This window comes from Megascapheus bottae, chromosome 28, assembly GCF_031878675.1.
Source record: "Megascapheus bottae isolate mThoBot1 chromosome 28, mThoBot2.hap1, whole genome shotgun sequence".
In the NCBI taxonomy this organism is placed as follows: domain Eukaryota; kingdom Metazoa; phylum Chordata; class Mammalia; order Rodentia; family Geomyidae; genus Megascapheus; species Megascapheus bottae.
The window spans coordinates 1,439,204-1,463,753 of record NC_143536.1 but is presented as its reverse complement, the minus strand read 5'-3'; the positions used below and the strand labels follow the sequence as shown (position 1 = coordinate 1,463,753).

At 54.6% G+C, this 24,550-nt stretch overlaps 1 protein-coding gene across 1 annotated transcript in view; it reads left to right on the top strand.

The window, feature by feature from the left end:
* Tmem132c (transmembrane protein 132C) overlaps nucleotides 1–24,550 on the top strand; it is a 140,144-nt gene that overhangs the window by 92,806 nt on the left and 22,788 nt on the right. The window contains exon 4 of the mRNA XM_090319948.1: nucleotides 19,974–20,120. Within this exon, the coding sequence (XP_090176074.1) occupies nucleotides 19,974–20,120 (147 nt within the window). The remainder of the gene's footprint in view (nucleotides 1–19,973; nucleotides 20,121–24,550) is intronic.

Genomic DNA, 24,550 nt, shown 5'->3' with positions numbered 1-24,550 from the left:
CAGACACACGGAAGGGCCAGCGGAGATGCATCCACTGACAGGGCGTCCTGGAGGTGAAAGGCTTCGGCCAGAACCGGGCTGCCTGGCCTCAGGAAGTCCCGTGGCGGCGTTTCCATCCCAAGCCGGGCCTGCGACCCAGGCCTGTGGGGGCCAGGTGTGATGGGGTGAGGATCTGGGCCATAGGTCTCTTACCTCACTCAGCTCTGTGACTGGGTGGGCAGAGCCAACACACAGACACACTCACATCTGAGCCGCCTTCCAGGAAAACTTCATGGGCATTGAAATGAGGATTTGGCATAATTTGTACTTGTCACAAAATATTTTCCCTCTTCTGCTGTTTCTTCTTCGCTCTTCTCTTCTCCAACGCTTTAAGCGCATTCTTACTTGCGGCTGCTCCAGAGCAGGTGGGCAGGCCGGCTCGGCACCTGGGCCCCTCCCTGCCCTTGGCCGCCGTGCAGGGCCTCTCTGTTTAGACACAGAGGGATGGGGTTTGTTTGTACAGGGTGGTTGTTGAGCAGACTTGACTCGGCCTCCCTCTTAGACGTGGAGGCAGCAGGCCCTCTGCCCCAGCACACAGCCACCTGACCTCCCCCCGCCCCCCACAGGGAGGCTGGAGCCCCGTGAGGGTTTGGGGCGCCCACTTTGATGGCACTCTCAGGGGGAGAAGGCGTCTGTCTGACTTCCCTGTCTCAGTGACCCGGAATGGGTCTGGAGCAGCCCAGCCTGGAGAGGCCGGATTCCAGCTGGACCTGGTGTCCGTGGCTCTCCGATTGTCCCAGGCTGCCCTGCTGTGAAGCAGTGGGCACAAGTTGCACTTCCCCAGGCTCGCGCAGCCCAACCCCGCTGAGCCCTTTCCAGAGAGCCCGCAGCTCCACACACACGGAGCCAACGGGCTTAGCGACTCTCCTGTGTGCCCAGGCCGTGAAGGCAGCGAGCAGCACAGCACAGACTGAGCCAGGGGTCGGAGCGTGGACCGTGACCCTGAACCCTGCCTGTCCAGCCCTGCGCCCTGCACCCGCCGTGTGCGGTCGGATGCACAGAGGTGCAGGACTGCCTGGGCGTTCTCTAGAGAAGGGAGGAGGCTGGTGGGGCTCTCGCTCCACAGTCATGTCACCAAGTCACTGCTTAGCCGTTTGAGCCCCTCCCTCTTCCCGGGCAGGGCAGGGGGTGGCAGGCACATCGGGAAGCTGAGTGGAAACCTCTCAGACCCCAGGACCGGAGGTTCTCGTCTCTTTCTGCTTCTCAAGCTAGCTTCCACTCTGCCTCACGAGGCTCCATCCCGGGAGCTTCTGGGTGTGTCTGGAGTGTCCTAGCCCTCTGTGGATTCGCAGAGTCAAGGGCCTGCTGGGAAATGAGCAAGATCCGTGACTCAGGGCTTCTGTGTTTCTGCCTGGCCAGTGGGACGCTCGGCTCCTGCCCCCGTGGGTCCTGTGTGCTGTGCAGGCCCCAGGCGAATGAGAGGCCACGCAGTTCTCCCTTGGCTCCTCAGCACGAGAAGTCACCAAGGTGTGGACTTGAAGGAGGCAGTGGGCAAGGCAGGCGAGGCCTGCAGGGGACGGGGGGGGGGGAGGGTAAATGGTCACTGGAGGGGTCCAGCTGGGACCTGAGGACTCAGGCGTCCCAGTCTTCCAGTCCTGTCGCCACGCCTGCGCTCTGGCCACATCTCCTTCCTCACCGTCTTCCCAGGATCTTTCCCTCCCCGCCGTTTCTCTTCCTGTGGGAGGTGGAATGGCCACCCTCAAGTATTAAAAGGGTTATTAAAGCAGGAAGAAGAACTGCCATGGGAACAGTTTCTAGGAAGAGTTCAGTGCCATTAAAGAAAGAGGTTCTGTAGCAGCCGGAGGTGAGTTGAGTCGCTGGAGAAAGAGCTTCCTCCTCTGACAAGAAATGCGCAGAGTTCAGGCGGAGCCCCTGGCCCTCTGCGCGCGCGGCTTTGAGAGGGAGCAGGAATACCATTTCTTCCATCTGAGGGGATCTCAGCGGTGGGGGTGCAATCCTAACCTTTGGGAATCGAGCAATCTCTGCAGATATTGTGGTTCAGTCTTGATGTGTGTGTGTGGGGGGGGGATCCCCAGAGTCTAGAAGGATGCAGTTAAATGCCAGGAAAAGCAGAAGACAACCCTTCCGCCCCCACACACACACAGCCAGCCTCCATCTCAGCCCGGGAACCCGTGGATGGGCCTCGGAGCCCCAGAAGGCCTCGCCCACCCCCGCACGTTGAGATCTCCAACGCTTCCCCTTGACAACAGCTGCAGATCACGTTGACAGCCGGCAACCCTTCTAGGTTACACTCTGGGCTGTCAGGTCCAGAAAAACGGCCTTGCCCCGACGCCTTGAGATTGTCGGTTCTCCGTGAAGACAGGCGGGGACTTGTGGTGCGTCGGCTTCATTTTTTAAACTGGGGACGGCGCATCACTCGTGGAGGTGGAGTGGACGTCATGGCACACAGCTCTGGGCGTGAACGTGTCGGAGGCTTGTCCTGTGGTTGTGTGGTTTTATCATCTTATATCAAAGTGTGGCGAGAGAAGCCCATGTCGCCACTCCGGGAGGCCCTGGCAGCATCCTGTGACCTGATGAGAAGGTGGCAGTGGGATTCAGACATTCCTATTTCCGAATTCCCATGACTGACCCAGTGGGGAGTTAGGTGAGATGTGGGCAACTCTAGTATTTGTCAAGTCAAGGGAAGGAATTAGCAGTACACCCAGAACTGGACGCCAATAGTGAACATGATTTGGTGAGAATTGGCCTACTGTGTGTCTACAGCCACAGTTGAGAGCGTCTCCACAGGCCTTCCCTGCCCTGCCCTTCCAGGCGCTCCGGCTGCCAGGCTCTCTCACCGTCCTGTCTGCAGGCCCCGGGGTTGGCAGGACTTCCCTGGAGGATGGCAGGACTGGAAAACTTGCCTTCTTTTAGAGAGTTGGTGACAACTAAATGGCCCCCTTGGGGGAGGAGACTCAGTTCTCCACCAGTGCTGGGAAAGCCCAACCTCCGCCCCTGCTCCCTGCCAGGCGATGGGAGCTCACAGATCCCCCGGGTGGGTCATCAGAGGTCATGTCAGGGTGCCCGGCCTCACCCACAGGAAATTCCGCCTTTCCCGTGCCAGCCGGGCTGGTGAAATCTAAGATGCCACATCAAGGAACCATGTGTGGCTCTCTGAGACTAATTTCTCTTCTAGTCTAGACATCAGGGGGAAACCAAAGGAAGGAGTGGACATGGGATGCTTGGTCCAGGCTAGGTCCCAGGCAGGAAACGGCTCTGAGAGTTGGGTGGCTCTGTCTGTCACATTATCTGGTCCTGGCGGGGCCAGGGCAAAGTCTGCCCTCGGGAGACCAGGCAGGCTTATCTCTTTCTCTCCTTCCGTCCATCCCTGCAGGTGACGTTTGTTCAGTTCTTCAATCAATGTCACGATCCATTCTCAGATGCAGACTGCAGCCAGAATCTGGTGATTCTGGGCCGTTGTACCCGAGCAACGGGTTGTGTTCATCTCAGCTCCCCACATCGATCCTCTGTGGAAGAGGACAGGTCTGACTTCCGTTGCCCGAGGGCAGGAGTCTGGCTGCTCTCAGGACGTTGTACCCACATTCATACAGCGCCCTCAGCGTTGTGTTGAGGTTTGCTTGCAGTGGCGCATATACCCAGGGCTGATGCCTTTCACCTCCTGAGTGACATCCTGCCCTTCACACCCTTGCTCTGCTCTGGCCCCGGGTCAGGCGACTCCCCTCAGACCCCTTGGCCTAAGCACACAGCACCCTTGGCCCTCCTGCACTCGATCTGCATAGCAGCTAGGTGCGCGCGCCATCTGCACTATTGAAATAATTTCATATACCTGACACCAAACTCTGAGGACGCTTCCTCACCTGTGCCATGCCAGCCAGCACAGGGGTGGCTGAGGGGCCCGGCGGCTGGCATTCTGTGGAGAGAGGCCAGACCTGGGAGGGAGCCGTGCCCCTGGCTTCCACGACAGCTGCGCTTTTCCTGACCGGCTTGCAAAGCCTCCCACGTGTAGCCAGAGCCTCCGCGCCATCCTGGGCGAGGCAGGTGCTACACCAGGTCTCTCCAGGGAGAGTTTATTTTGTTTGTGTACTTGGCCTGAATAACGGACTTTTACCATTTAGCATAACCCTTCAAAGAAACGTGTTCATAACAGTATTACTCACATGAACATTGGCCTCTTCCTCATGCAACCTGGAAATGAACGTGTAACTAGCAGTAGCACGTGGGAGGGCTCTGCAGGCTGCAGCACACAGAGGTCTCTCGTAATAAATACGCAGGGCGAGAAGCATCTCAGTGTCTCTAAACAGCCACGTCTGTAGACGGATGACTTGTGCACCAGGCCTCCCTGCTCAGCTCTTGTCGCATCCTCATCAGTACCAGCTCCGGGAAGCGGTGGTGTTTCATCTTCAAGCACAGAGAGGCCCTTCAGCTTCTCCTTCTGGGGCGCCTGGGGGAGACCACCGCACAAGTCCTTGGAAGGGATGAGGAGCAGATAGCAGCGCCATCCCAAGGCAGCAGGAAGGCGGCTCCTGCTTCTCTCCACACCTTCCCTCTCCCTCCCTCCGCCTCCCCTGTGACTCCTGTCCAGCCCCTGCCTCCCTTGCACATGCACATACACACACACAGGACACACGGCATGCACGCTCTGTGGGGAGAGGCCACGTGCACACGCAATGCCCACCACTCAGGAGACGCCTTTGCTCCCCCCACCCCAGGCTCATGGTAAACCAAGAGGAGGAGGGGAGGGAAAGCAGGGAAAGAAGAGGGCAGACACTGGAAAGGACCGGGTTCCTTCACGGGGCACGCGCAGTGCTGTGTGGTGTGAACATAGCTCGGTTCAGGGGAATCCTGGCTCCTCTTTGTAACTGCTGGGACAGCCTGGCAGGAAGAACTCCCTGACTGGTTGCCAAGCTATCTGAAGGAGGCAGAGAGGCTGAGCCAAGGTGTGGAAGATAGGTGAGGTTTAAAGCTGCCTCTCCAAAATCAAGTCTTTTAGAATGAGTGAAGTCTGTCTCACAGCATCTGTCTGTCCTGGGGTGTCACGTATTAGCTAGGGCTGGTCATGGCACCATGAAATACGCTTTTCTGGCAAGCAAACACTGGAAGACTGGAAGTGTCCAGTTATCCACTTGTGTCCAGATTTGTGGTGTTTTTAAGTGTGTCATGAACCCCCAAAAGACTGAGGCAGGCACTGGCAGTCTCGCTGACTATTTGTATTCCTAGCTATTTCTTCGAAATGCAATTCCAAATGAATTCCAATTAAGAGGACCAAGTTTGTGGCAGCGAGAATCAATGGAGGTTAATGGGGGAGGTAATTTGGAAATGAGATCCTTTCTTACCCTATCTCCGAGAAGACTTACTTCCCTGAATTGAATGTCTGTGAAACAGGCTGGATTTTGAGCCAGGGGCTTAGTGTTGACTCGGAGATAAGCTTTGGTCATGGATGTGACTCTGTATTGTGCTGGCATGTCACTTAATTTAGAAGTCAGCTCTGCTCCCCAGACATCAGCAGGGCTCTGGTTCCCTTCCCTCATTCTACAAGCCACCCCACTGTGTCCACATAACTCTCCCAGTCCCTAGCTCCTAGACGGTGGGACAAAAGTCTCTCTAACACATCCCTGCCCCCTCCTGGCACCCATGACACAGGCTTGGGTGTGGGCCGGGCACCTCTGGACCTATGCGGGCACAGGCCGGGGACAGGATTAGGGACAGAAGTCAGAGTGACTGTGGTTGTCATGGGGGAAGACAGGTTGTCACCACAGACTGCAGACCACAGGCCTCTGTAGCTCTGCTAGGGCTCATATACCTGTGAATCCATTCTAATTTAGAAGCCAGTGGCAGCACCAAAAGCCCAGGTAAGAGAGAAAAGTATTTGCTAATAAACCAGGAGGCTGCTAATAAACCAGGGTCCTGTAAGGTGGTGGTATTCTAGAAATGTCCCTGGATTCTGATTGCTAAGTCTGAATGCCTTTGATAATAATGTTTGTCTTTTGTAGCACATGAGATTGTTTTTGTTTTTTTTTTTGGTAGTTTTTCTCTTACTAGGCATTTTATAACCTATTTACCTCAGGCCCTACAGTACCAATTGAGGGAAGAAAGAAAGAAGGAAGGAAGGAAGGGAGGGATGGAGAGAGGGAGGGAGGGAGGGAAGGAGGGAGGGAAGAAAGGAGTGACTGGTCCCCAGGAAGAAGCTGAGGCTGGCACCCAGCGTCGTCTGACACCAGGGTTGAGCTCCCCTGCAGGTGGTGCTGGAAGGGGGTGCAGGAGCTGGGCGGGAGCAGAGCAAGGGGTCTTGTGACTAAAAGCTACAAAACAACATTACTAGATACAGAAGAAAAGAAGTCCTGCATGTGGACAGTCATCTGGTTCTGGGATTGGAAGACTTAACTTGGCTAAAAAGCTCGGTAGAAATGATGCATCCAATTCAGAAGTCCACACCAAGGGGCCAAGCCTGTAGCTTCCCGGTAGAGTGTTTGCCAGGCGTGCGGAAGGCCCTAGTTCAGTTCTAGCACCACATACACACAGAGAAACAACACAAGGTTGACTTGAAAGAACAAATAGGGTGTGTACTTGCTGACTCCACAGATTTTTCCAAAGCTATAACAATGACAGTATAGAAGTAGCTATAGGGGCCGGGAGTTCGGCCTAGTGGTTAAAGTGCTTGCCTAGCATGCACGAAGACCCGGGTTCGATTCCTTGGTACCACATACATAGAAAAAAGCTGGAAGTGGTGCTGAGGCTCAAGTGGTAGAGCTCTGGCCTTGAGAAAGTCCAAGGACATTGCTCAGGCCCTGAGCTCAAGCGCAGGACTGGCAAAAAAAAAAAAAAAGAAGTAGCGATAGATAAAGCTATAATAATAATGACAGAATATTAGAAGTAGTTATAGATAAAGGTGCAGATATAGTTACAGATACTGATACATACCGTTTTCTAGAGATCAATGGAATGGAATTAGAATTTCAGAAGTAAGCTGCTCAATTTTGGACCAATTGATTTTCAATGAAGGTTAGTGAAAAGAAAATTCAAAGCAGAAACAATAGTCTTTTCAGCCAATAGTTTGGAGACAACTGGTTCCCCTCACACAAAACCCCATACACAGAAATCAACTTGATGTGAAGACGGGGCAGATAAATCAGAAGCCCTTGGAAGCAGGTGTGTTTTAACCCTGGATCGGGCAACGCCCCACAGTCAGAGCTCTCCGCTCACAAGCCACACAGGAATGATGTTCATCAGACTTGGTCTAGTTAAAAGCGTTTGTGTTTCCAAGAGCCCTATAAACAAAGTGAAGCTTTAATCGGCAGAACAGGGGAATGTCTAAAAGTCACTGTCTGGTGAGCATTCTCATGTCAAGAATTTATTAGTGATTACTTTAATGCAAGGATAAAAAGATGAAGAGCTCCATTGTAAAAGCAAACAAGAGATATTAGCAGACTTTTCCCCTAAGAAGATACACAAGTGGCCAGTAAGCACAAGAAAATATTTTCAGCATAACTAGTCATTGGGGAAAAGGAAATCAAAGGCACAGTGAGATGCCACTTCATATTCATTAAGATGAGCGCGATCCAAAGATGAAAAGAAAAAAAAACAAAACAGCACTGCTAGCAAGGACGCAAGCGTATTGGAATACTTTCTCATTGATGGTAAGAAGAACAATGGCATGCTGCACTTCGGAAAACAATTTGGCGATGCTTCAAGAGATAAAGTGGTGTACAGTTAACATATTGCCCAGTTATTATTATTCCAGGATTATTACTATATTGTTATTATTGCCTATTATTCTATTATACATTTGAAAGAACTGAGACATCTATATACACACGTCTGTGGACAGACAAACAGACGAACAGCATGAGGTACAGCCAGACAGTGGAGCACAGGCTGTGAAAATGAACAGAGGACCAGCTTGTACCATCGATGGACGTTGGCGGCACAGTCCCTGAGGGACGTCACAGCCCCTGAGGGACGTCACAGCCCCTGAGGGACGTCACAGCCCCTGAGGGACGTCACAGTGAAAGTCTTGTGTGGAGCCTCCTCCCCTTCCTCCTCCTCTTCACTGCCCAAGCTCCTCTGCCGTATTGTAGTAAAAGCCTGTTCCTTCCAGACACATAGCTCTGCTGCTGTTTGGGACGTTGCACGGACGTCAACAGGACACAATGCCTTCTAGCCCGCCTGCGTTAAATCTGGGCCTGCTGGGGACAGCCTGCTTGACCCTTCAGTGCTTACCAGTCGGCTCGCCTCGGGAATTCCTTTACCACCCCTACATCGCCTTCCTCTCCTTTCCTCCTCTACCGGGTCTCCTCATGCCTCACGAAGGTGACTAGTAGTTCAGAGCCACCGTCCCTGCCGGCTAGGCATCTCCTGTGAGGTCGCCCTCAGCTCCGTGCAGCGCTGGACTGTGGAAGAAGCCGCCGTGTCCCGAAAGGAAGCCCTCGGATGCCCACTCTTGGTTTATTTTTTCCTCTATTTCTTTTTGTTTGCCTAGTCTCCTCTGTGCACCAAGGGAAGAGAGTTCTTGTAGCAGAGATCTCTACCTAGGCTGAGGTAGAGATCTCTTGGGGAGAAGTCCGATGATCCACCCTGAGACAGAACGAGGAGACTGGATCTGGGTATCTGCATAAACTTTTACAAGGCCTCAAGTTAGCTAAGCGCGGTGGGAAAGGATGTGCTAACCCTACAGCACCGGTGATAAAGGCAAAATGACACATCCCAAGGGACTGGGTGTGCCTCCGAAGGTGACGATGGCTGGATGGGGCTCTGGATGTGGCAGCCAGGTGTCACCACTGTGGCAAGGATGCAGCAGAGGCAGGCGACAAAAGGTCCTGCGAGCCACAGGGAAACGGCATGTGCAGAGACACCGGTCTGCACAGTGGACATTGCTGGGATGCTGTGATCCAGTCCACGGGGAAAGCACAGTCAAGTGTGGACAGGCAGGAGAGCTGTGGGGAGCAGGAAGGAATCCAGCTCCTTTGGTCCTGGAAAACATCTAAGTTGTCATCCTGGATCGTTCAGACGGCAAGGACACTGGCTGGTCAGCCTGAGGTGCTGGTCACGTGGTCAGCACACTGGAGTGTCCCTGTGAGCCACGCCACATCTCAGAGCAGGAACGATGGTGGGAAGGAAAAGGGCAGCGGCTGGCAGGCTCTTGGTTTTGACCTGGCCTAGCCAAGGTGACGGAGATCTATGAATAACCTTGCCCCCTCCAAACGTGTCCTCCCGAGAGGCTGTAATGGCCCAAGTGTGTGACACCCACGCCCGAACCCCGCCATGACAGAGAGGGGAGGGGGGGCAGCTCCGAGCCTGGGCCTTTTGAATAGAAGACACACATCAGTAGAACTTTCCATCCACTCTCTTCTCCCAACCGTCTCCTACTCTGTCCCACTTAACCAGTCACAGGGCCTTTTAGACGGCTGCGTCAATCAGAGGCTGGGATAATGGCTCTCCATTACCTCGAGCATTGTTGAAACATGAAGGGCAAAGTGTGTCTCATTATTCAGGTTTTCAGAAGTGATGGCACCTAGCCAAAATGGTCCCATTAACTCTGGAGCCCTCACTTTGAGGCGCTTTACCTTTCAATAATCACGTCTTTGAAAGGAAGGGAAGAAAGTTGAAGGCTCTCATCGACCTCCACGTGGCAGGCATCCTTGCATCCAGCGATGCATTATCTATGCACGAGGCCATCTTTTGAGGGGTTGACGTATACTCCTTAGACTCAAAAAAATCCTCCCATCCTTGACTCAAAACAGTAAGGAATTCAAAAGAGCAAGGAGCAGGGGTGGGGGAGGAGGTGACGAGTCTCCATCCGGCCTCTGCAGGGCTCTCCTTCCAGCGGGCCGCTCAGACACACCCTTGATCTCCATCTGTCTCTTTGTGGAGTAGAGAAATGGCCCAGGGTTCAGCTGGGTGCACATGGTCGGCAAAACTACCAGCTACAGCTGAGAGTTCCCAGGGAACGATGGGCAGTCTGACCTTTGCCCTTGTCATTGTCCTTGTCCTCTCCTCAGGGTCATGAAACGTCCTGTCACACCTTCACCCTATGGAGGATAGGTGACATCCATGTGGTTTCACCTTCCCACCATTCCACCATCCACCATCCACCTTCCACCATCCCACCATCCACCATCCACCATCCACCATCCCACCATCCACCATCCACCATCCCACCTTTCACCATCCACCACCCACCATCCACCTTCCACCATCTATCATCCCACCATCCACAACAATGACCCCATTGGTATCTCCCACCCTCCTTGGACCAGGTGATGGGAAGGACTTGGCCAGCTGGCCCTAGCTCAGACACAGATGGGATAGCTGAACAGACCTTGAAAGCCTATGCCATGAACGCTTGCCGCCGTGCTTCCTCTGCCATTCCCTTTTCTGCTCTGCCCCCCACACACATGCCACCTGGCCTTATATTTTCCCATCACCTCAGGTCTTCTCTTGGCTCTCTGTATTGAGGTTAGAGGACCACGGGGCAGTCAGACGATTTGAATGGCAGATCTAGAAACAGAGAAGAGGGAGAGAGAGACAAATGTGTGAAACAAAGACATAGGCCCTGTACTCCCTCTCTCCTTGTAGTGCTCCTATGAGCTGGGCCCACAGCCTATGGTCTTCCTAATCCCGTCATTCTCCTAGAGCCTGAAGGTCAGATAATGGCCACACTGGGTTTACAGTTATCCTGGGGGGGGGGTGCCCTGGAGGGAGGGGTCCTTGGTCACCTCCTCTGAAGTAGAGGCTCTTACACAGCTCAGTCAATGTTCCCCAGAGTCAAACACCAGGATGCGGCACCAGCTACCACAAAGCTGAGCTCTTGGGACAGCAACCGTACCGGGCGGGGTCTGGAGAAGATGTGCTTTGTAGACAGCTTCTTTTGCTGACATGTAATGAACTGGTAACGGGTAAAGGGCAATGTCAGGAGGCCCTGTCCCACGCTGGACGGCTGCTTTGGGCCTGCAGCAGCGCAGCACACTGCAGTGGGAGCACGTGTGGAGAATGAACGCAAGAGGAAAGAGGGTGGATGAGGTCCCCCAGCCGTCTGTGGCTCCCTGCTGGGTCTACTGGGACCCCCAAGGTCTTTCCACAAGGGCCACACTGTAGCGTGGGTTTGGAGTCTCATCTGGACAACAGCAATACCCTGGCATGTTCTCTGCCTCCCACTGAGGGACCGTGGCCTGTGGGCAGGGCGGGGCCTGAGGGCACCTGGGGCCTGGCTGGAAACCTCAATCACCCCTTCTCTGCCCCTGCATGCCTCCCGACTCTGCCCTGAGCCCGGGACCTCTGGCCACATTTGGTATAGGATGCCACCGTGCCGGGTGAGGGTGGTACTAAGACACCGTGACACTTTGTTGCCACCATGCGGGTGAGGGCAGTACCGAGACACAGTGACGCTTGGCTGTCAAAAACAAGGCCCTCTACCTTCTCCCCGGCATTGGGAATTGGGAACTGAAGCCTGGTGGAGAGAAGCAGAGCAGGTGCAGGAAACAATGCTTTCCACCAAGACAGGCTGCCCTGGTGACCCTGCTCCTGATTCGTTTCCAATTCCATTATCCAGAGTTCACCTGGAGACCTAATTGGACTTGAGACATGCTGGTCCACAGATGAGAGGAATGTGATAATGAGATTTTAGGATGGAGAGGGACAAGAAACCAGGACTCACAGAATGTCTGCGTGTGAAAGCTTCACAGGCTGCTTCTTTTTATGAGACCAAGACGTCCCTGCGGCAGCGGCGGCTTTCAGATGAGATTCCGAAGGACGGCATTTCTCCCGAGGCGCCGTCGGTGCGCTCGCTTTCCGTGGCTTGTCTCTCGTAGAAAAAGTTCCAGCAATGTGGGCGAGAAATCTCGGCGGGGACAGGAAAGAAAAATCTTGTAGTAGGAAGGGTGGTCATTGACTGGGCTGCATCTCACACAAGTCACCGGATCTGGTAAACACTTTAGGTGTCGGGGACAGGGGTGAGGGCTCTCAACCGCTAACACGTCTGTGGAAAAGTGAGCAGTGCTCTCATAACTGCGTCCGGAAGGAGGAGGGGCCCCCAGGCCAGACCATCTCTGTGGGTAAACATGCCATGCTGGTGAGCAGAAGCTGGTGCAGGCCACACTCCACAGCCCCGGGTGGCCTGCACCTGGCCCTTAGCAAAGGCAGCTCACGGCCTCAAGGGTCACGTGTCTCCGTGAACTCATTCTGATCACTGCTCCTGATCGTGGCCCACTCAGTAACTGACAGCAGAGTCTCCTCCAGGCTGCTGGCCCGGCGACAGAACCCTCCGAGGCTCCCTCCCTGACCTCTGGCCCTGTAGATGGGAGCTCACTGCCCGCTCTTCCAGGGAGAAAGCAGAGGTTGTGGCCTGCAACCTGTGTGGCCTCAAAGCCGGTTTCTTCCCCCAGACCTGCCTCAAGCAATAACCACTGCCTCTGCAAAGAGCAGCCCCTGGCTCTGACCACCACTGGAGCCTCTTGGCGTGCGGTGACCTGTGTGTCCCTCCTACTTCGTGCGCAGCCTTGGGGCCCTCACCCTTGGGGAAGCTGTTCTCTTCAGCACACATAGCTCCACCCCCTCCAACAAGCCCATCCCCCCATCGCTGTGGATGGGGCGCACAGCCGCCTCCTTCCCCGCCTCCTTCCCCGCTTCCGGCCAGGACCCAGCAGAGTGCAGGGGAGATACCGGGGCCCCACGGCTGTGGGTGTTACCCCTTGCTCTCTGTCCCGCTGGGTGGACTCACCTGTCTTCAGGTGGTTTTGCACATTCTGATTTTTCCGAGTGTTTGGGCAGCTCTGCTGCTAAGTCAAGAAACATCTCTTGGCCTTGTGGGTTTGTTTTGCAATTGGAGGTTTATGTCAAAAGACTTCTCTATGCAGATACATCTCGTACTAAAAGGACATCTTCTCTAGTGCTAACAGAGTTCTCTCACAAACACTTGCCATGTTCTCAGGAAGTCGCTTCCAAGCTCTTTACCACAGTAACACTGTACAGGAAAGGGGACATGTTTGCTGGACAACGCGTGCTTCTTGATTAAATGGACTCTGTGTAACTGGAGCCCAGGGGTAGGCCCGCTGGGCAAATGAAAGGGTTGCCACCATTCACCCCAGGGTGGCCCAGAAGGAAGCCAGACCTCTGGAAAACAGGGGAGATCTGCTCCTGTGGGCACCAAGTGCCCAGTGGCCATTCTTCCTAAAAAGAAGGCAAAGAGCCTAGCTGAATCATGTGACAGAACTGAAAGGAAGGCACCGGCTGGGTGCTGGTGGTTTATAGCCATAATCCTAGTGCTGTTCGGGAGGCTGAGACTCAGAGGTGGGCAATTCTGCCCAGCCTAGGCAGAAAAGTCCCCTGGGTTCCAAAAGTAGGGCTCAACATGTGGTTCAAGTGGTAGAACACCAGCTCAGCAAGGAACCCAGACTCTGGGTTCAAACAGAAGGAAGAAGAGGAGGGAGGATGGCCTCGTTGCTTCGTCGTGGAGAGGCTTCCCCAGTGTTCATTGGCTGTCAGGGACCGTCAGGACCTGCTCTTCACCCATTGGAAAGCAGAAAGCAGGATGAAGAAGGTGGCCAAGCTTATGCTTTAGGAAAACAAGAAGTGGCATCCTTGGTGATGCTCGGGAGAACTCCACAGTCCCCGGCTTCTGGAGCAGGGACCAGCAAGGAGTCGGCTGTGCTCCAGGTGTGAGCAGGGCGTGTTGGCCTGAGTGGGCTCCGTCCTCCTGGAGTCACTGTAGTAGCAGATGGCAGCCCTCTCCTCAGGTTAGCATTTACCCTCCCTGTGAGATCGTTGAGTCCCTGTTCCTGGATCCTGAAGGCACCCTGCTATAACCCGAAGGGTGGCGGGAAGAAAGGGTCGCCCGCTTGACCCTGCCGTAAATCTGCTGAACCAAGATGCTGGGTGGGAGAGTGTCTGCTGGGGAGGCAGGGGAGGAGGGAGGAGCAGGGGATCTGGGGAGGAGGAATTGGGGGAGGCAGGACACACAGCGCCAGGCACCCTGCGCCTAGACTTGGCAAAGGGAGCCCGTGCCAGCTCTCTGTGGTGGCCCCAATGACCCAGCTGTGTCCCCTCCGCTCTCTACCGTCTTCTACTGTGCCTGGCTGGCCGAGGGCTGTTCCCTCCCGGGCCTGCTGAGGAGCGATGCCCTCTCGAGCCGGCAGGCAGGGCAGGGGCCTCAGGAGCCGAGTGAGTGCCGGGCCAGCCTGGGTGACCCAGCACTGGGCTCCACCAACCCCGCCCGCCCCACGTCACCTCGGGCGGAGCTCGAGGCAGAGGCTGCTCTGGGATTTTTCATTCCCCAAATGTCCAAAGAGCATCTCTTTGCTCTTGGACTGAGTCCATGGATACTTGGGTACAGAGGATGAAGGGGCCAGGACACAGCCCAGTCGCCCTTTGTGAGGTCTGGCCTGCCAGTGGGGGATTGCGGGTCTCACATGTGGAATGACAGCTCCTGGTCTCCCTCCTTGCACATGGGCGGGGACGGGGAGGGGGTGGAGGCTCCCGGTCCCACAGAGTGCAACGTTTGCTGTGGGGCTCAATCCTCAGCCAGTGGAAGAGGGGAAGCAGCCTCGCTTTGTCAGAGCTGCCCTGACATTGCCAATTACGCTGGGAAACTTTGTTCCCAGAGAAGAAGGTGAAGCTAAGTAAGAGAGCTGACAGGTGTAAAATGAGATGCAGCCCTGGGGAGATTTCTGTCACCAGAGCACAGTCTGGGAGCTGGGAAGACATTCCCTTTAAATGAACAAACAGCTTCACTGTGCCGGCCCTCCTCTGTGGTCAGCAGCCTGGACCCCACCCAGACCCCCAGGGGACGGCTCCTCCCCAAGGTGCCAGCCCAGGTCAAGCCCACCCCCCCAGCACACTCGGCCTCTGCAGGAAGGGGACATCTTAACCTATGCTCACTTTGCCATTCATACTTTGAGACTGCAGAGCTTTCCAGGCTGGACAAGGAGTGAGGTGGAGGGGAATCAGAAACTCACCAGCCTGCCTGGTAGATGAAGGAACGAGTCTTCTTCCTGTGTGGACAGAAAGATTATTACCCATTTCCCTCCTGGGGAACCCTGAAGCCCAGGCTCGGGGACATTCCCAATCGAGTTCAGAGCTGGGTAGTCCCAAGGAAATCAAGGCCACCGTCCCAGGGGATCGCTTACCACTGATGCTCATGAGTACTCGTGACTGTGGCTAAGTGCCTTCCGAGTGCCTCTCCTTCCTCTGCCCCTCCCCGTCCTCCAGGGTTCGGTCTTCAGGGTGGACTTCTGCTCCCTTGGTGAGGGTGAGCTGACCTCCGCTGTCTCTTCTGCCTGCGTCACACGTGGAATCTTCTGGTGGTGAGCACAGCCATGCCTCCCTTCGGAGCCTATCGTCCACGTGCAGGGCTCTCCTCCCGTCTTTCACGCCAAGCAAATAGGTGTGTTTGCCACACCGATGTGTTTCTTGTAGATAACGGATGGTCAGATTTCGCCTTTCGATCCCACTCAGCGTCTGTGTGTTCTGTTGGTTTTGAGTCCATTTTGATTGAGTATTAAGAGTGAACGCTTTGTTGCCGTTCCCGACACTGGTTTTCAGCCTCAGTGTCAGATTCTTTCCTTCCTCCGGTGTGGCTCTGCTCATCTCGTTGGGCTGGTTTTCTCCACTCCTCTCTGCCTCCCTCATGTGTCTTCCGCGGTGTTATTTTTAGTGCTGCTGAACTGCTTTTGTTTTATTTGCCTTGGAATATTTTACTTGCCCTTCTGTTATGAATGATTGCCTCCTGGTTAGCATGTTTTCTGGGTGGGTAGTTGTTAAACTTTTTGGTGTTTGAAATACGTCATTCTTAGCCATCCTTGTTTCTCAGGTTGCTGTTTTAAAATCTGCTGTTATTCGGATGGATTTTCCACTACAAGTAACAGGCTTTTTTCTTCTCTCTTTTGTAGCTTTACAGTCTCCTTTTCTTATTCTCTGTACTTACCGCTCTAATTATGATATGCTGTGAAGAAGTTCTTTTCTGATCGTGTCCGTCAGGTATTCTGAAAGCTCTCGGTCCCTGTATGAGTGTTTCTTTTTCAAAATTTGGAGATGTTTCTTTTTCCCCCTCAATTACTGAGTGGACCATGTTTTCCACACCCTTAGATATTTCCTTCTTGCCTTAATCTATACCCATTGTTTGCAAATTTGGCATTCTTGCAAATTCTTCCATAACCTCTCCCTTTTCATATTTTCTTCTGCTCTTCCTACTGTGTATGGCGTCTATGTATTTAAGTCTTGAGAGTCTGCATTCCGTTTCACATGTGGCTGGATGGCGAGATCTACCATTTTCTTTTCCGTCTCTGCTACTTCAGTTTTGTGGCTGTGGCGGTCGGGGTGCCTGCCTCTTGAGGCCCTTCTTCATGCCATACACTGGCTCCTTCACTTCATTCGGTTGTTTCTATGGTCTTCCTCGATCTCATTTCACCACTTAGCTCTGGGCCTTCCCTCTGGGCTTGTGTAGAACCATTTACATGTGTCTTTCCTTAGGGTCCAGTCAGCTTTTCATCCTGCCATTCTGGCTGCATTGCTGTAGTTGTTTGCTTGCCTTTGAGTTCATCCAGTTGCTTACAAGTATACATACAAATATAAACACACATATATGTATTTATATGTATATCTGCATATAAAATTTATATTTAAAATGCATTAACTCATATAAACTGGTATGTAAATAAAGGCTCCCGTGGGCATACCTGGGCTCCTGGAATATGGTGATGCCATGGGGCTTTGCCTGTCCACGGAAGAGACCTGAGCTCGTCCTACAGCAGGAAACCCTCAGCAGCTTGGCCCCCTGGGCAGATCTCATGGTCCGGACTGCAGACCGAGGCCCCGGCCTCCAGAGATGCATCCACACAGAATGCTTTCTCTCCAGCAAGGTCTTGGGTCTCGCCTGTGAGCTTCAGAGACTGTGTAAAGCCAGTCAGTGGAGAACCAATGGTTTACATCCCAGGGGAGGGGCAGTTCGGAAACCACACACTTGTGGTGTGGCAGGAGTACAAGCTGTGGACAATCACCACGCGGGATTGGGGGACGGAGAAGTCAAGGGAGCCCTCGCTATGCTGGCCTCTCTAAGGGATGGACAAGCCAGACAGCGAGGGTGACAAGTCATCAGACAGGCTGATGTCATTAGAGAGGTGTCTGGAGAGAGGAGCAGTCCAAACCAAAGTCAGAGGCAGGCCCCCTGCCTGGAGAGCAGGAGGGAGAGCAGGAGGGGAGCCCATGTGGAGAGCAGCCCGCTGGAGCTCCGAGTGAACAGCGAGGTGGAGGTTGGACGCTGACAGAGCTCAGGCGTGACCCTGGGCGGGTGGCCCCAGAGCACGTGCTTCCCGTCCTGCCCCTGCCGGGCTTCCCACGGGGTGAGGACATAAAAGCATACAGCAGGGAACAGTGTGCTAGGAGGAGTGTGAGAAACTCAGAAACCAACCTCAGGATTCCCTGCCCTCCAAACTGCCAAGAATGACAGGGAGACGGATTTCTGTCTCAGGGGGCTCACAAACTCTGCCGGATGGAGCGCTGAGAGACTCAGGCTCCTTCAGGGGCAAGTTAGTGGGTCGGCCATATCAGATATTCATGGGCCAGCTGCACTGAGTTGTCCTCACCCTGCCCTGCCGTCACACCCTATGAAGGCAGCCGGTGCTTGCTAGAAGTTACTTATGGAGCCATTTGGCGTTTGATGGATGGGCTCTTTTGCCCTTACTGGTGTTTATTATTAATGCATTCTTTTGCACCAAGGGCTCTTGACCAAAGAGCAGTCTGTTTGCGGATCAAGTTAGCAAATTTGTGTATGTGTGTGTTTGTGTGTGTGTTAAGCACACGCAAGACATACAGCCTTGTCTATTTGTGAAACGGAATATGCCTCTTTGAAATGGCAGCAGAAATATAGAGACCATGCTGGAGTCTGCCGGGGTGAGGATGGGCAGAAAAGAGCACCCCAGGCTCCAGAAGCCTGAGCTTCAGCTGTGGTGTGGGTTTCAGACTTCAGGGGATGCGGCTGTGCAGAACTCCACACCAGAGGAAGCAGGTGATGTGAAAGCAGGACTCTGAGTCACAGTATCACGCCAATGTATTTTCTGACTTTCACAGTGAGCCATGATCATGTATGGTATCATCCTGAGGTTATCATTATTATTATTATTATCATCATCATCATCATCCTTGGTAGACATGTAGGACTCTCTCAAGGGGCTCTGTGGGTTGCTTTTTTTGGATTTTTTGTTGTCGTTAGTGGTGGTGGTGGTGAGTTATGGGGAGAGTGGTAGCTTCTTGTTAATTTCAAGCTATTAAATTATATCAAACCCCACTGTTACTATAAAACAGCACTGCTACAATGGTTCTCCTTCACTGCCCTTTTTTCCTTGCTCAAAGACAAATCTCTCCCTTACCTGGTATTTTCAGCTTATCCCTAAACACCAGGCTAGTGTGGTTATTCCCTAAATTAGATAATACCTTCCACCTCCCACTAGACAGGAAAGGCTGTGTGTCACTTTCAACCTCCCTTCAATCACCACGCTTCCACAAGAATGGCATCTTAGATTCAAATTCAGTGCCTAAAGTATTGCAAATGAATATACAAATGGGAGTACAATGAAGTATTACGAACATCTTCAGAATCAACCACTGTTTTGGTTTTATTCTTCTTCTTGGTCTACTGGAAATTTCATCTAGGCATTCCAAACTCTACCCAATTCGTATAAATCCCAGGAGTGTTCCTTCCCATCAGCCTGTTAGGAACAGCCCTGTTTGCTTGAAAGTTCCTGCAGGTGTCCTCCAGGGCCATGTCCCCTGGGAAAGGTGTAGGGAAGAGAAGGGAAGGGAAAGGAAGAAGGGGGGAGGGGAGAGGAAGGGAGGGGGAGAAAGGGGAAGGGAGGGGAAGGGAAGGAGAGCAGAGGGGGGAAAGAGAGGGGAAGGGAAGGGAAGAAGAGGGGAAGGGAGGGGAGGGAAGAAGAAGAGGAAGAAAGAGGAGAACGAGAAGGGTTCCTTCACCTTCCTCTAAGTAGGATTTGGGTTGGCTTTATGCACATGTCGGCGCTAGAGCAGCACTCTGTGTTCATCTATGAGGAACCTGAGGTCTAAAAGGCCATAGTTTGGAGAAACAGCAGCCCTGTGTTTTCCTGGGCGGCGGGCTCGGGGGACCTTGGGGGGACCTTCGTGCCCAGTGTCCTGGGCCAGCCACGCCAATCAAGGAGAAAACGTGCCCTAAAGAATCGCTGGACTAAGGAACAGGCATGATGTGTGAGCAGCTTGTGCCGCCCTGGTGTGTGCTGACACGTTTGCCCGTGGGGCAGCGTTGCATGGGGGGAGGGTGTGCCACGTCGTTAGAAAGCCAGCACTGGGCCAGGCGTCCTCCTTCCAAGGGGCCCCACACCCGCTGAGACACTGTGTGCCAACCTTTCCCGAGCTCTGGCCATCTGGCCTCCTCCCTGCCTCTGCCGTTCGGGGACAGCACCCAGCCTCGGCGGGGACAGCACACGTAAGTCTCTAGACTGAGCCCGACGGCCAAGCAAGACACAGACACCTGGAGTGCGGCTGGCTGAACCCCCAGTGCTGTTGGCCCTTCACTGGGTGCCAGTTGGGTGGGTGGCGGGGGGCAGGGGGGGGCGAGCCAGGGCCCCTGTCCTCCCCGTCGAAGTGGAAAGTTCCAAGATGGAAGATCCCCTGCGCAGTAGCCTTCTGTGTCTTCACTCAGCAGCCCCAGCACAGCCTGTGCACTGTGCCGGGACCCCTCGGGGGGAGCCTCTGAACCCCTCGGGGGGAGTCTCTGAACCCCTCCGGGGGAGCCTCTGGGCCCCTCCGGGGGGAGCCTCTGGACCCCTCGGGGGGAGCCTCTGAACCCCTCCGGGGGGAGCCTCTGGACCCCTCCGGGGAGAGCCTCTGGGCCCCTCCAGAGGGAACCTCTGGACCCCTCCGGGGAGGAGCCGCTGGGCCCCTTCGGGGGGAGCCGCTGGGCCCCTCTGCCGCGGTGGATTCTAACACCCTGGCTCTCGGTTCCTCTCCCTTTGCAGAGCCAAGGTGAGGAAGGGGCTCAGCATTCTCGGGGTGCGTGCCGGCGAGCCCGGGCAGTGGGCTGTGAGGCAGGAGACCGGCAACGGCGGGAAGCACACCACCGCCTCCGTGGCCTGCCAGCGTCTCGGCCCAGGGGCCAGCAACAGGTAAGCAGCCCGGCCTGGGCACGTCTGGTTCTCGCCCAGCCCCACCTGGGCGGCTCAGCCTGGCCTTGCCTTGACCTCTGGTGGCGGGCCGAGCAGTTGAAGGACAGATCCACCTGACAAGGCAGGACATGGGCTCCCCACGTGGGGCTCCAGCCTGGGAGCAGAGCTGAGTCAGCCCTGTGTGGTCGCCGGAATTCACCTCCTCGGGGTTTGGCCTGCGTTGTCGGAAGAGGCCGTAACGGATGCTCTTACACAAGGGCCGAGAATTTTGTCTCCAGGCGGAAGTGGCAAGCCACTCAGGGCCGTGCCGAGGGAAGAGAGGCCGTCCCAGGTGTAGCCCTCATGAGTCAAGCCCTCAACAGATTCCGGGGGACGAGTGTTCACTTAAAACAGTCGCGTTTTCTGGTCACACAGCCAGCACCGCTGCATGTTAGAATATCTGTAAAACAGTTATTCCACGGAGCACATCCGTTCCTTTCCATGCAGGGTCACATCATTCAGAGAACTAGACAGATAGATGCACGAGTGAGTGATATTTCAGTACATGTGTGCAGTTATACTATTGGCGTCTAGTCTCAAAACGATGGTTTTCTAAGGGCATGATTCTACCTGCTGTGTTTTCTTGAACCAACACTTAGTATTTATGGAAGAAGTGTTGAGTTTGTGGCCACGTTTTCTAAAATGAAGTGGCAAAGCTAGCTTGTAAGTCAGGGAGTGCGCACACACACACACACACACACACTCACTCATCTCCCACTTGCTACTGTTTCTAAACACTTCTTCAGTCATCTGGCTCAGAACAGTCCATGGCTTGTAACACCCCTTGTCACCAGCGTGGGTCCAGCAAGGGCTGTTGGCACATTTGGGAATGGAATTGAGATGGGTTCTGAACATCTGAATGTTTGATGCTGCTAAAACATGGCAGGAAAGAAACATGTGCCAGTGTCCCTTGGTAGAAGAGAGATCAGAGGCCAAATTAAATCTCCTGAATCAAATTCACATGAAGTCTAATTAACCCACAAGATTAGTGCTGATTACACAAATGAATGTGAGTGTGTTAATTAACAGATTGAATTTATGTATGTCAATAGTTCTTGGAGTCAGAGACAGAATGCCAGCCCAGGAGAGGACGAGAGGTAAGCCTGCAGGCTACAGCCTCTGTTTGTCTTGGGGCCTTTGGGAGCGGGCGCCGGCAGGCAGAGCCCACAGTGTTTGCTCAGAGGGTGATGTCCTCAGTCTGGGAAGGTCTTGGCAGCATTGGGGTTGATTCTAGTATTGACTCCCTTGCAGACTTGTTTCCTGCTACTAGTCTGACCCTATCCAGCCACCAGTGTGTGTTGGGGTGGAGAGGCCTGGACCCACCCTGCCTGCCTTGGCTTTTGTGAGGAATTCCTAGAATGACGTTCTGCCTTGGGCTTCTGTGCCGGATGTCTTGAAGGCAGGTCTTCCTCGCCAGAAGGAAAACCACAAAGGAGCAGGTTGGAGTCCTGGAGGAGGGGTTCTTCCTCCTACAATCACCTGCACTCTTTGTGAAGGCCCTTGTGCTAGCGTCTGCTTCCCATGAAGCTGACCTGGCCCCGGCAGCACCCCAGCTGGCCTCTCTGGGGCAGGGGGGGGCCTCTTGTGTGGAAGAGCCCAGGGCCTCCAGAAGACGCATGGACTCCTGGTCCAGAGCCATAGGTCTGAAAGCCCAGGGCCGAGGGAGATAGCTCGCCCCTGGGCCTGCTTGCCCCTGGTTTATGCCACTGTCTGGTTCTGTGGCCTGGCATGTTGGCAAGCTGAGGCAGCCACCTTGGCCTTCAGGCAAAGCCAGCTAATGACTTGAGGAGAGCCCCTCCCCTCCCTGGGGTGAGAGGCCCACCAGGCCGCTTATGTCTGTTCACACCTTCCCCACAGGAGCCACAGACTGAGGGAGCCCCGCCGAGGCCTCTGTGGGCAGGGGAGGCAGGTGTGGGGACGTAGAGTCTCAGGCAAGACTACGTTCCCTTCGGGGGTTTTGTTGTTTTGTGGGGGGCCTTCCTCTACACAGTCTTAGGGAGCGCCTTGCACTCCTCTTCTGTCTCCCTACATCGTTCTGAGCCTTTGTTCAGACCTAAGTACCCAGGCTAGTCTAGTTGGAGCAGCTGGAGATCAATTTTCCTGAGGGCCTGTGAGTCTGACCTCGTGTAACTGGCTGCAAGAAAAGCCTGGCTCACGCCCCCTTGATTTCTGTGCCATACCTTCATCTAATGAAAGCTTCTGCCTGGAGCCTTCTCTGAGCCAGAGAGGGAGGGAGCAGGGGAGGGAGGGAGCAGGCGAGGGAGGGAGGGAAAGAAAGAAGGAGGACGAGCCACACCTGGCGACCAGGTCTGTAAAGGGCCTTCCTTGGTGGGTGTGGAAGCCTCCAGACAGCCCGGCGAGGTTCCTTAGACAGTCTCAGAGCTTTGGGAGAAGCCCAAAGAGGGACAGGCTTTTCATCTCCCCGGTCTGGCAGGGGCAGAACCCCTTCTCTGCCGAGGGCCACGTGGACACGTGTCACACGTGTGGACCCATGTAACATACTTTGCGGGTTGTGGATAGTGATCTGCGCCGGCAGCCGCTACGCACAGTGGCCGATATGCCTGGAGGAGCACAGGTGTCGGTGCCGTCCTGAGCCTCGTGATTCCCTAGGCCCCCCGCAGCCGTAAGGAAAACCCGGGGTCCTTTGGGACCCCCCACCAGGACTCCTACAGAGGCTGTCCCGGGCTTGCAGGTCTGGACTGCAGGACTGGAGTTAGCCAGGAGTGCAGCACAAAGGGTTCAAGTGCAACAGAACCCAGCAGAGAAGAACCTTGGGCCTGAGAGTACAGCCAGCCCCAGGCGGGGAGGGGTGGGGCGGCCACTCCCAGACTGGGTGCCCTGTGGGGACACAGGCTGCACTTGCCTGCAGGGGACACTTTCCCAGCTCCCAGAGTTTTCTATGCCGCCAGATCTCCGGGGTGATTGTTTTTTAAGAGGGTCTGAAAATCACATTGCCATGTGAAATCTCCCAATAAACAGCGGTTTAGATTTTTTTTTAAATTGCTGTGTAGTTCAAACAAAAGGATTATTGTCCCGGAGAACAGCTCAGCAAAAAGCCAATCTGAAGACAGAGCAGCCAATTTCTGCCAAGATAAAGCCAGCTGGCCTTCAGAGGCCTTCAGAGGCCGATTGTCGGAACTTGCTAGGTTTAGAGCCTGGGCAGCACAATGTGGCCAGTGCGGTCCTCACCGGCTCCGGGGTGTGGTGTGGTGGGTGGCCTGGGGCGTGGACCAGCCAGCACTGCCCAGGAGTCTGGGGAGAGCTTTCAGAGTTCACGCCCTCCCACCTCCCAAGTCAGGAGCAGCTGCTGTGACCCCCAGTCCCTCACCCGAGCTTCCGGCAGGCTGGGCACAGCGGGGAGATGTAAACCAGGCAGGTCATATGAGCAGAAGGGCTTTCAGAAAGCAAAAATCACTGGGAAAGGTGAGTAAAATGCCTGCCGGTGGCGTTGCTCGTGGGACGGGACGGTGTGCACACGCCACCCGCGTAAGCAGCTCCGGATTCTCCACGCGCCCAGCTTCTCGCTGGCCTCTGCAGCCCGTGGTTTCCAAAGTCACCTTGGGTGTATACAGATGTGCGTACAACGTCCATGGCTTCTCCCCTGCTCCCCATCGGTATAGCCTGCCTTTCCCCAGGCCTGTCCATTAGATTCTCTTCTTAGCTTTCAGACGTCTGCACACTGTGGCCTGGAGTGCCACATGACCCCCCACCCCCACCCCCTTAACTGGGTTTAGGTGATTCCCAGTCGTCTGCCTGAAAGAACAGGCAGGAATCGCTTGTCCACACAGCACGTCACCCTTGTGCCCTTTCTGTCTCTGAAGTGCTCTGGAAGAGGAATGGCTGCGGAGAGGGCAGGGGCATTCGGAAGATGTATTTCTGACATCCATGTGTCACCAGAGCCTGCACCAGCGCACGCCACAGCCACTGGGCCCTGGGCTCTGCCAGGCTCCGGGCACCTCTCCCGATTCCCACGGCGACCTCTCTGATTCCTGACCACGGATCATGTGTCACTGCACACGAGAACCTGTGACGGTTCATCTTCACTATACACTTGGTGGCAAAGGCCAAAAGTGAGGACCACGTGAGAGCCCAGCGCCGGCCACTCCCTTCCCCCACACCACAGGCGCCAGAGGACAGAATGCGTAGGGCTTTTATTCAGAAAGAAGACATAACAACACCTGTAAGAAAAGCAGAAGTGGGGTGTAAAGAGACCATCTCTCTACGTGGAGTCTTCCTGTGGCGGTGAGCAGGTCCTCCAGACCTCACACGCCTTCCAGAGACAGGATGGCAGGCTGTGCTGCAGACTGTTCTCAGCGCCACTCCTGAGCCCTGCACGCCTTCTTCCTCTCTGTTTTCGGCATTGCATTAATTCTTCATAAGTGGTCCTTATT